Raw genomic sequence first — 12,503 nt, 5'->3', positions numbered from 1 at the left:
GCATTAGAATCATGGATACGTCAATGCTAAGTCATAATAATAAAAAAAAAGATTACTGGGAGACATTAGACCAAAGGAAATAGCTACACTAATGTTCAAGGTTGTCGTTTGACAAAATATATAAAGATATGATTACGTAACACAGTAACCTTATCTAAGTCTTAACTTTTTTGTCCTTGCTCTTAGCATCAATCACCCTCTTTGCTCTTATGATGTAACAAAAAATAATGGTGTTTAAGGTGGAATTTGATGATGAATATTTTTATTTGATGTGAGGGGATGTAGGGGAACCCAATAGAAGTGATTTCAAGCTTGGAAGGCGTTTGGAAGATGGAGATACAAAGATAATTGAGATCTACTAAGGGACAATAGGGTTAGGGGGTGGGTTGCTAATTTTGTTTGGAGATTAAGAGAGGTTTATATGCTGAGATATGATGGGTATAAATACTGTGGAAAGATAAGGACGTTAGGAATAAGGATATTGAGTATTTAGAGTGGTTATGTGTAGATTTTGATGTTGAGAATAACCAAAAGGTCAGTTGGTTGAGTATTGATGGATTTTTGGTGGATCAAGTATTTTTTAAATATTTTGGTGTAGGAGTGTGGGAGTGAGAAGTTGCTTTCTTTGTCTTGGACTTTAAAATGACTTGACAAGGTGAGATAATAATAGTGATGTGGTACTTTTTGATAATTCTAGCTCATATTATATTTTTTTTATTTTTAATATTTTACATTGCAAATGACATTTTCTTGAGTTCAAATGAAAACCAACATAAATAAAATAATAAAACACCATAAAGTGTAAGAGAATCTGTCTACTAGTAGTAATGGATTTGGTTTGGTATGTGTTGAACATGTTCTGCATCAATTCTCCTCTACTTCAAGAATTCCACCTTATAGAATTAAACTAGCGATGTTGAAAAAAAATTGAAGTTACCAATACAACAACAAGCATAATATAGTAGGAAATTAAAATGCGTTGATTATAAAAAGGAAAATATGCAGATATTAAGATTCAAATGAAATAAAAGGAAAATATGCAGATATTAAGATTCAAATGAAATAAATGCATTCAGGAAACCTAAGCTAAGATAACCATTTCATCTTTACCAACAGAAAGAAAAATATATTATCTAATCAACCATCAAATAAGGGTAATTCATATCAGCAAATCAATGATTAACACAAGTTGAAGAAGTGATTTGAAAAGAGAATTTGATATTTTTTGGTGACGGATAAGTGAAGGGATTGAAATTTAAAAAAAAAAAACCAAGAAAAAGAAAAATATACAATATTTGAGTTTAAAACTCACCGAAATTCTTTATGAAAATAAATCACAAAACTTATCTTCATATGCATGTAAATGAATCATCCTTAGACTCTGATGGCAAAATGATGAAAAAAATTATTCCAACAATGATTTTAATGGTTGGGCCATGAAGGTTATCTATCATAACGAGAAGAACCCTCCCAAAAAATTCTGAAGTTATATTTGATTCCAAATGCTATAATGGATATAGTGGTGTTTGAGGTGGAGTTTAATGGTGATTATTTTATTCAATGTAAAGGATGTAGGGTAGCTGAATGGATGTGATTTGGGGCTTGAAAGGCTTTTGCAAATTGGAGATCCAAAGATAGCTAAGATCTATATATAGATAGTGGAGTTTGGGTTGATTTTTAGGCAGCTGATTTTAATATGTAGCTTAAGAGGGGTTAATATGCCATATGCCAAGAGGTGAGGCACACCTCAGTTAAACTGAGATGCATGTCTCATAAAAAAAAAAGCATGAGGCATAAGCCTCAATGCATTTTTCACTGGCAATGAGGCTGGCCTTAAGGCGAGCCTCATATTGTGCAATTTTAAATAATATTTACATTAGATCCTTCATAATTAGGCCAAGAGCAATCATGAGTTAGCTGTTCGAATCTCTTGCACATGAGCAATTAACGTGAATCTGCCATACCTCTTTGCAAACTTACCTTCATACTCGGCCACCATCATGTCTTCTTGCTTCAAATGGCGTAGTGTCATTTGCATATGATAATATTCTTCTGTTGATAAACACTAATTTATGAAAATATCGTTTAACTCCTCTTATGTGACTTCTCCATTCAGTTGATCCTCAAATTGAATGCGCTTTTGTGCTATCAAACATTGTTCAGCATCTGCTATCAAAACAAAAGTAGTTGTAGTCCTTTTCATTAGACAGTCCATGGGCAAGATCATCTCTATCTTTGCAAGCTAGTCTTTAGCCTTTTTAGGGTTGGTTGCATCAAAGAAAGGTGTGGTTACAACTTTACAAACCTATTCAAAAAATTGATCTTTCATTTATGACAAGCTAATTGTGCTGTTAAGTTCCTCCCATAGCTTTGTAATATTGAAGAGAATGTGTGTAACGTGGACTATGGTATTGTGCTGATAGGTTTGGTAATAAAGGAAATTTCTGTTCTTAGGCTTGAAAATTAATTATGATCCGAGTTTTCTATATTTTAACCTTCATGTGAAAAAAACGTTAGAATGATGAGATGATAAAATTAAGTTGACATAGAAGTTTCATAATACGTTTGCGTTTCATCAATTAAACCCATCAATACATTCTAAGCATTATAAACTACCCAATTGTTGATTCCAATCCATTTTAAACGCCCGACGTTTGAAAATTGTAGAAGCAATTGGATCCATTATTTAAGAAATGTTTGATCCATCGATGAGTATGATCATTAGTTGATCCTCTCTCTCTCTCTTAGAGACCAGTACATATACTTGGCTTCGTTTTGGACGGCTTTCTTATTATTTTTTAAAACAGATTTAATTAAAAAATTAAAAATTTTACATTAAAAATTAATAAGAAAGCTGGTAAATTATTGCATCCGGTCACCTGACAGAGAGATCCGTTCTCTGTCTACAGTAAAGCGCATGTACTGTAGCAGCTGCTACAGTACCTGCGCTTTTACTGTAGACAGAGAGAGATCCGAACGTATCTCTCTGTCAGGAGACCGGATGCAATAATTTGCCGTCCCAAACAGAGGAAGTCAATTAACAAAAGCTGATGTGATGAAAATTTTTGAGTTGCGAACATAATTATCTGTCCAGACTTCTAATTACTTTTTTCACATTTTTGTGCAGCCATTTGATTGGATAAAGAAACAATTCCAGAAGCCAGAGCCCGAGAAATGATTTCTATCATACCATTTTTTAGTCCTGATAAAAGTGGGAAATGAGGTGGTAGATATGATGATCCTGCGGAAGGAAACACCGAGCACTTTCTTTTTTGTGAAAACCATATTTTAGCAGTACTACTTTTGAATAAATTTGATGAACTTTTTGTTTTCCCATGATTTCAATGTACAACTTTTTCAGAGGAAGTCTCCTGCGTTCATTTAAGAGCTTGTACTGTTTAATTGATCTTTGTAATAACATCCATTTGTTTTTTGTTTTTTTCCCATGGCAGCGTTGGTTTAGATATTCAAGTAATCACCTTGAGTACAAGAGTTGAAATGGAGCACTGTTACTTTCGGCTATTGAATAATTAGGGTGACGAGCTATTTTGTACACAATTCTGGCTATGAATTTATTTAGCTTTTTAGGTATTGTATAAGAAATTGTGAGTTTCTAAATTTATAATGATTATAGTTTTAAAATGCATTAAGGGGTTGATTCTTATATCACTCACCTCTTAAACGTTGATGATATTTTTGGTGTTTGATAAGGCATCCATGTTTAATTCTGAAGGTTAACTCTTCCAAGAGCTCTATTATGTATTCAAAGGCTACTACTAGCCATGCTACCTTAAATGTTATTCTCAATTTGCCTAATGAATCTTCCATTTTTACTTACATAGGTCTCCCTATCTCTACAAAAAAGGTGCCACTCCACTTATCTAATTTTCAAGTTAAATCTCCTCTCTTTTGGAGGGTTGAAAATGTAAATCCCTATCATTCTTTTGCCTGGAGAATTCAATACTTGAAATATATCATCTAAAAGGTGCCACTTATCTAATTTTCAAGTTAATCTCATCTCTTTTGGAGGATTGGAAATGTAAATCCCTCTTTCTTTTGCCAAGAGGATTCAATACTTGAAATCCACCATCTCATTTACCATTGCTTATTGGATAAGAAGGGTGTCATACCCAACTCTTGTATTAAGCACCTGAGTAAGGCTTCGTTTGGGACGACTTTTTTACTGTTTTATAAAACGGAGTTTTAGTACAAAATTTTTAAATTTTGTACTAAAATTCAATTTTAAAAAGCAGTAAAAAAGCCGTCCCAAACGAAGCCTAAATTATGCACTCAGTTTCTATTTCACAGTGACATTAAAGCTAAGAAGTTGCATCTCATCTCTTAGAAAGACACCTATATGCCTAGGGAGAAAGGGGGGCACGGCATTCCTTTTATTCATGGTCTCATTTGTGCTTATAATTGTGCTTTTATTTGGCAATGCGTTACTAGAAAGTCACTTATGAGCGATTACTACTACAAGCAAAAATATTCCTCCTGGAGAGGAGGCAATGAGGGGTGTTCCAAGTGGTGGAATTGCATCAGAGCTACTACTGCAAGGATCTCTTCATTGATGTTGGATATCAGTTTTCATATATTTACAGACGTAAAAATAATTTTTTGCATGTATGAGAGTGTCCATAATAAAGCAAATATAGGGTAAGTGAGAGGGTAAACCTTATCTAAGCCCAATTGAGGGAGAAAGGAAATCATTAATACCACCATTAAGATAATGCAAAAAAGAACATTTGTGATGTATGATTTAAACAACGAGTTACGCAGATTCAACAACCTACAAGACTTATTAAGACGCCATGTTAATTGCATCGAATGCCATTAGAACAACACACAAAGGTGAGTCAGATTTTCTCTGATTAAAATCTTTAAGGATCGAAAGCCTAGCTAGTTGTCAGAAATATGCACAGCTTTGATAAAAGTTTGCTTGGTATGAATAAGGAGGGCTTGACAGTTATGAATCTAATTGATAAGGTTTTAACCGTAAAATTCTATTCATCAGAACCTGGATTTTGCTAAAGATAACTGACTAATCCAACTCATCTACAGTTAAATAGTCATATCAAAATTTATCAGTAATTTTATTGGCTTTAAACTTATAGACGATTGTCTTTCAGATTTACAAGTACAGTGGAGAAGTGTTTTTTTTTTTTTAATTGAACAGGAGTTTTTCAAGGTGGATATAACCGTTTCAGTCTCTTATCTAGCACAGATTAGGTCAACACTAAAAAACGTATCCCATGTAGAAGAGATCAGGTGCCAAAATTTTGCTGGACGGTTCTTTAAGAAAAACATGTTCAGTGTTTAAGTGTTGTGTCAGTGAAGACAACTAACTATAAAGTGATCACACTGGGAAATTATTCTGTGCAGACTCCAAATGCAAAGGATCGTCTGGATTAGTGCTTATTTATTGAGTATTTAAATACACAGTAAATAATTAGCAAAAATAAACAAATACTCGTTCAATACTCAGCAAATACTCACAACTGATGATTTGCTGAGTATTTACTGCATATCTACAAATACGCAGCAAATCCGAATGGTCTCTACATTAGAAGTCCGCACAGAATAATTTCTCCATCACAGTAGAGGGTGTATTTTCGCTTGAGCAGGCAAACAGTCCATGATTTTAGATTTTCACAAGCTTAATACGATGGCTAAAGCAATCTAATTCATTATTACTTTTTACCTCATACGCCACAATCAGCAATGATCTTTATAAGGATAAAGAATTATCTACATAACCATTATATATATGTACTCTAGCATATATTAAGTGACACCATCTAATTTACCCTGCATTTACTGATAATCTATCTCCATGCCTACGACTGTCGTTTGTGGAGATTGCAGTAGTTAACTAATCAGAGCAGAAACAAATGGAATTTTGGTTCCATGACTTACAGAATGATGCATGTGCTTCTTCTATCTTACATGATTTGATGTATGTTGAGAAGTGACGGACAAAATTGCACATATAAACATAAGAGGAAAAAAAATTTACAAAGTGAAGCAAAGCACCCAAAAGAAAAATAACATGATCAACATAAAGGTCTGATGAAACAATCTAATATTTAATTATAAATTTAAATTGTCATCAATAGAATATCAAATTAACCTTTTCAGATTAATGAAAGGTTCTTAAGTAATAAAATTTTTATTCACAAAATAATACATGAGAAACAAAAGAAAAAAAAATATATGGTAAGTATTGATTAGATAATATTTAAGTTAAAAAAACCATAAAATTAAGCTGATTTTGACTATAACACTATAATTTGTCATGGGAGATTTCTAGCCCTGGTTCAATGCGCCAAATTGATGTCCTCACTGAGGGGAAGAGGGGGCATCTGGTGCCACAGTACTTCAGTAGATCAAAACTACTTTCTCAAAATCTATAGCCATGTCCAGGGGCTCAAGAACATTTCATTATTTACTAAATAGGGCCTAAGTAAGGCTGGCATGTAATGGTAATCCAATTCAAAAAAGGGGACACCATCCAAAGCATGAATGGATGGGGCTAAGATTTTGAACTTCAAAAATAAAATTTCCGATTAAAATTTATATTTCAAGGAAAGGAACCATGATAGATAATTTGTTATGTGAGGTTTCTTCACTCAGCCAGTAAGAGAATCTGACCTTTTTTCCCGATAAGAGGATGAAACAAAATGGCCAAGAGCAAGAAACCTTTGCTTGCTGAGACCTGTAAAAAGAGAAATAAAAGGCTTCAAGTAATTCTGACGAGGCAGAAATAGAAAAAAATATATATACAATTGAACTTCTGATTCAAAAAAGAAACAGTAATGTGGCATCCCAATTTATATGTTTGTGAGCGCAGATGAAAAAGCAAAAACGGAAAAAAAAAAAGAAAGAAATATCAACAATCATACAAACGTAATGATGAATTAGAAGTTAAGATTTGATGCAAATAAAAAAAGATAAGCCTACTATGTATGCAAATAAACGCTTCCTTTCTAAAAACTTAAATCAAACACAACAACACTTCAAATTAAAAAGACACAACACATTACAATCTTTTGAGAAGAAAGATACAATGGAATGGTAACTTGCGGAGAGAAAAAATAGATTAGAAAACAAGACGAAGTCATAGAGGGGAAGGGGATAGAAGCTAGCTCGCAAGCTAGAGAAAACCCTCAAGTTTTTTCTCCAAAAATCAGCACCTATTCTTCATTTTTTAAATAGCCACAAAATAGCCCTATAAATAGAAAATAAAAGGAGGCCAAAAGCCATGCTCGGCCGCCCACTACAGCCAACCAAAAGGAGAGAAAAAAACAACAATAAAGGCATGTTTAAACCCCCACATGAACAGCCACAGCAAGGGAACCGGGACAGCTAGGGAGCAGGAACCGAACAACCAACAAGGGGAACCGGGAAAGCAAGGAGCAGGAACCGAACAGCCCAGCAAGGGAAATTGGGAAAGCACGGAGCAGGAGCAGAAACCGAACAACCCAAAGCAAAGTAAACCGGGAAAAGGAGGGGGAGCATTGCTTACATCAAGATTTTAAAGGATCGCATGTGAAGCTTTAAGAATAAGGAACACCATTAGTATCTAAAAGGCGTGTGTATGGGCAGGGGTGTGGTAGGCAATTGCCGACGAAAAGGAAACTTTTTGTTAGTTTGATGGGGACATCAGATTTCGACACGTGTACTATCGCCGACGGCGCAGATCGACGGCTACGATCCAGAGCCTCTACTTTTGAGTTTTACAGCTTATGTCATGTATTATTTTCTTAGTTTTCCTAGTTTGCCCCTGAAGGCATTGTTTGACTTATGTAGCCCCGAGGGCATTTATGTCTTTTCTTTTCTTTAAGTTTGAGCCTCCTTATATGAGGCATTATGCATTGTAATCTTTTAGCTTTTGATGAAATGAAATTTGCCACTTATGTTCTCTTTGTGAGTTCACCCTCCTCGATCTCTTAGTGAATTCATAAGAGGAGACTAGATCTCTTAGTGAGTTCTAGGTGTTCTTGTTCTACTATTTTCGTGAGTTCTTTTGATCATTTCGTCGACGTGGAGATTTGGATCGAAGCATTTGTAGAGTTGGAATTCCCGTTTGAATTCCTCAATTTTTCCCCTACCATTTCTCCATCTCCTTGCTCTGCCGCCGCCTCTTCCAAGCAATCCAGCCAGTCCCCCCCGCCGGCCATCTTCCCTCCAAGCATTGGCCACGGATCCAGCCCCTCCCGTGCAGCTCGCGCCCCTCTCCTCCCCCGTCCTCAACCCAACACCACCCAGCCGTGAGCCCTCTTGACCTCACAGCACCGAATTCCCCTGCACCCGTGACTGCCGTTACTCCCTGTTGCCAGCCTGTGAAATCAAGCATTCAAGGCCTGATTAATTGGCTCATTCAATCAACCATAATTGAGCAAATAATCACTAGCCTTGGATTTCAATTTGAATTTCAAAAAAAGGGGTTGCTTATTGTGTACATCTATGAAAGGAAACTTTCCTTTTAGTGAATCCTAATTTTATTACAGGATTTATGTAAAATCTGTTACGTATTTATGTGGGCCCCATTTGAGTAAACACCTAAGCCTTCTCTCCTCCATGTGGCTGGCCCATTGATGGGCTCTTCTCTCCTTCTAATTCGACAACAATAACACCCCAAAATCAGCCCAAAATTATTCCCCTCTCACCGCCCCATTAACACCATTTGAATTAATTTGAATCCATCAATTAACTCCCTCCCACCTCTACCAAAACCGAAATTCCTGCACCCAAATTTTGGTCTCTCCCTTGGCCGAATTCTCGCAAGCCCGCCAAAGCTCGCGTGCTTCTCCCGGGAATCCTCGAGCCACTTCTCCTTTGCTCTTGAGAGCGTATTGCAGCGACCACTTACTCGTATCCTCAAGAATGTATGGAGGAACCCGAATGGAATTTCGGGTATGAGTACGACAACCGCGGAAGGGTCAATATTCTCCGATCGCCTTTCTTCGACGTCGGTTTCAACTTTGACGATACCGTCGAGAAATACTTGGAGAGGATTCTACCACCACTAGTGGAGGCCATTGACGACCACTTCTCCGTCTACACGTGGATCATTGAAGGACGACCACCCACTCCTCCGATTCCGGCTCCCTCCCCGGCGACGAGTCCCCTCAAGATCACTTGTCTACTCGTAGCGTCGCTAAGCCTACTTACGGTCCTTTTCCGCTAAGCCTCCACTTCAAATTGAGTGACGGATCCTAAGGTGAAGTTCCAGCCACTGTTAAGCTTCGTTTAGAAGACTTTAGGCCTTGCGTAGTTGCTGTCCAGTGAAGCAAACCCCTTCTTCACTTTTAGGCAACTTAAATCTGTGTTGTAAGTTGCTGTCCGCTGCAAACCAGCAGCTTAGAGAAGCTTTAGGACCTTTCTACCGGAGTGTCTAGGTGCTGCCCACTATTCCTTTACCCACCCTAGTGATCCCTAAACTTTCCTCATGGATCCCCAGCATCTCCAAGCTACCTTGGACCTTATTTTAGGACAACTAGGCACCGTTACTCAACAAATTCGCAACACCCAAACTGATCTAGCTGACTTTAGGCGCCACACGAGTGACCGATTAGATAATATCGAGCGTAATGGGAATCCTGCAATTTATACGCCATCAAGACCTCACTCACCTTATGGCGAAGACAACCGACCCGATCATGAACCCCCGCGAGATCCCGGACGTTTTCAAGACCATTACCAACGCAACCCGAGGCCACCTCAAGAGCCCATAGGGGACGACAACACTTGGAGAGACAACGACGCTCAATTACTAAAGAACATTAGGATTGACGCCTCAACGTACGACGGGACCCTTGACCCTCAAGTTTTCCTAGATTGGCTCAAGTCAATGGATAGTTATTTCAAATGGTACAACATCTCTGAGGCTAGGAAAGTTAGGTTCGCCGAAATGAAGCTCATTGGTCGAGCCAACCTGTACTGGACCAACTTAGAAAACATGCGCGAAGCTCGCGGTGAACACCCTATCAGCGATTGGAGAACCATGAAGCAAGAACTTAGGAGAAAATACCTCCCACCATCCTACTATCCTAAACTCCTAGATAAGTGGAATAGACTGACTCAAGGAAGCAAACCTGTTAAGGACTACATCTCTGCCTTCGACGATTTCTTGATTCGTTGCAACGGAGAGGAGTCCGCCACCCCAACCCAAATCCCATCCATGTTTAGAGCTGGCCTTAGGGAAGATCTTAGAACCGAACTGTTTGCTAGAGGAATAGACACCTTAGAGGCCGCTTGCAGCCTGGTTCTTGACCTAGAAGAATCCAAGACCCACTCCCACACTAGGAAGTTTGATGTCCGTCCTAACCCCTATCGAACCTCTACTAGCCAGACCCAAAATCGATCTACGAACTCGATAGGTAGTCGACTCACTGCCAGTTCGACCCCACCTCGCCCAGACTCTAAAGGTAAGGCCCCCGAGCGCGAGACGCCCAAAACCAACTCAGGAACCAAATGTTATAGGTGTCATGGGTATGGGCACATTGCGTCCCAATGCTCCAGCCCATATAAGGTTACCATTATAGAAGAGGATGATGATGACGAGGACGAACCTGAGACTGACATAGTTCATCATGTTGATGAAGAAGAAGACTCCTTTATGGAAGAAGAACCTGTTACCCTTCAGGTTGTTAGATGCGCTTTGACACAACCCAAGTTAAGCGATGATTGGCGTAGGACTTCCATTTTTCATACCTTTGTTAAGATTGGGGAAAAGAACTGCAAGGTTATCGTCGATAGTGAAAGTTGTATCAATGCAGTCTCTTCTGCTATGGTTTCCAAGCTCAACCTCAAGATGACCCCTCACCCGAATCCGTATAAGGTTGCTTGGATCAACTCGACTACAATAGAAATTAAGGACCGCAGCCTCATTCCCATAGAATTCGTGGGATATCAAGACAAGATTTGGTGTGATGTTTTGGCCATGGACGTAGGTCAAATTATCCTGGGTCGCCCATGGTTATTTGACAATGACGTTCATATCTATGGGAGGTCGAACACCTGCGTGTTCGAACACAATGGAAAGAAAATTAAGTTAATACCCTCCCAACCCAAACCCCCCAAGACGGAAGCCAAGCCTACTCCTGCTAAACAAAGCAAAGGGCTACACCTCTTGACTGCTAAGGAAGTAGAAGATGAAATCACCCAAGGAGCACCAATGTATGCCCTAGTAGCTATAGAAGTGGATGAGGATCAAAAAGAGCAAATCCCCGAGGAAGTTAAACCCCTTCTTGAGAATTTTGCTGATGTGTTCCCTGATAACTTACCTAACCAACTGCCACCCCTTCGGGACATACAGCACGCCATAGATTTAGTGCCGGGAGCATCCCTACCCAACCTCCCTCACTACCGTATGAACCCGACCGAGCATGCGGAACTGAAGAAACAAGTCGATGAGCTCCTTCAACGAGGATTCATTAAGGAGAGACTTAGTCCGTGCGCTATTCCTGCACTCTTAACTCCCAAGAAGGACGGCTCGTGTCGGATGTGTGTTGATAGCCGCGCTATCAACAAAATAACCGTCAAGTATAGGTTTCCCATTCCCCGTTTGACACTCTTTTCCAAGATAGATCTTAAGAGTGGATACCATCAAATTAGAATCCGTCCAGGAGATGAATGAAAGACGGCTTTTAAAACAAAAGACGGGCTGTATGAGTGGATGGTCATGCCATTTGGCCTTAGTAACGCTCCTAGCACATTCATGAGAGTTTTGACTCAAGTCTTGCGACCTTTCTTAGGAAAATTCGTTGTAGTGTTTTTTGATGGCATCCTAATCTACAGTCGCTCCGTAGACCTGCATTTACATCACCTAACTCAAGTATGTGAGGTTTTGAGGAAAGAAAATTTGTACGCTAACCCAAATAAGTGCGTATTCCTCACGGACCGAGTTACCTTCCTAGGATTTATCATATCTCCTCAAGGAATCTCCGCAGACCCCGAGAAAGTCCAAGCAATTAACGAGTGGCCTGAACCCAAAAATATCAGAGATGTTCGGAGTTTCCATGGATTGGCCACCTTTTACAGGAGGTTTATCAGAAATTTTAGCACGATTGTAACACCCATAACTGATTGCCTGAAGAAAGGAGAGTTCCGTTGGACTGCGAATGCAAGCAGGGCTTTTGAGGATATTAAGCTAAAAATGGTAGAAGCCCCTGTCATGCGCCTACCTGACTTTTCAAAAGTCTTTGAAGTAACTTGCGACGCCTCAGGGATTGGAATAGGTGGAGTCCTATCGCAAGAAGGCCATCCCGTGGCCTATTTCAGTGAAAAGTTAAATGACATACGTCAACGATACTCTACCTATGACAAAGAGTTTTATGCGATCATCCAAGCCCTCAGATATTGGAGGCATTACCTCCTGCCACAAGAATTCGTGATATTTTCGGACCACGAGGCTCTACGTTACATTAATTCCCAAAAGAAACTCAATGCCCGCCACGGCCGTTGGGTTGAATTCCTGCAAGAGTATGCTTACACGATTA

At 38.9% G+C, this 12,503-nt stretch overlaps 2 protein-coding genes across 2 annotated transcripts in view; one reads left to right on the top strand and one right to left on the bottom strand.

Moving 5' to 3' along the window:
* Positions 1-6,659: 6,659 nt before the first annotated feature.
* LOC110101911 (protein FLX-like 3) overlaps positions 6,660-12,503 on the bottom strand; it is a 42,795-nt gene continuing 36,951 nt past the window's right edge. Inside the window, exon 6 of the transcript XR_003700486.1 lies at positions 6,660-6,715. The gene's annotated coding sequence lies outside the window, so the exon portion shown is untranslated. The remainder of the gene's footprint in view (positions 6,716-12,503) is intronic.
* On the top strand, positions 9,452-11,641 carry LOC114579477. The gene has a single exon (XM_028694182.1). It carries the CDS (start codon positions 9,452-9,454, stop codon positions 11,639-11,641), a length of 2,190 nt encoding a protein of 729 aa, XP_028550015.1.

Source organism: Dendrobium catenatum, unplaced genomic scaffold, assembly GCF_001605985.2.
Source record: "Dendrobium catenatum unplaced genomic scaffold, ASM160598v2 fragScaff_scaffold_414, whole genome shotgun sequence".
Classification (NCBI taxonomy): Eukaryota; Viridiplantae; Streptophyta; class Magnoliopsida; order Asparagales; family Orchidaceae; genus Dendrobium; species Dendrobium catenatum.
The sequence above is the reverse complement of the archived record's forward strand: the minus strand, read 5'-3'. Positions and strand labels throughout refer to the sequence as shown.

Excerpts from the sequence above, each read along its gene's own strand:
- LOC114579477 (XM_028694182.1), top strand. The coding sequence starts at position 9,452 with ATGGATCCCCAGCATCTCCAAGCTACCTTGGACCTTATTTTAGGACAA.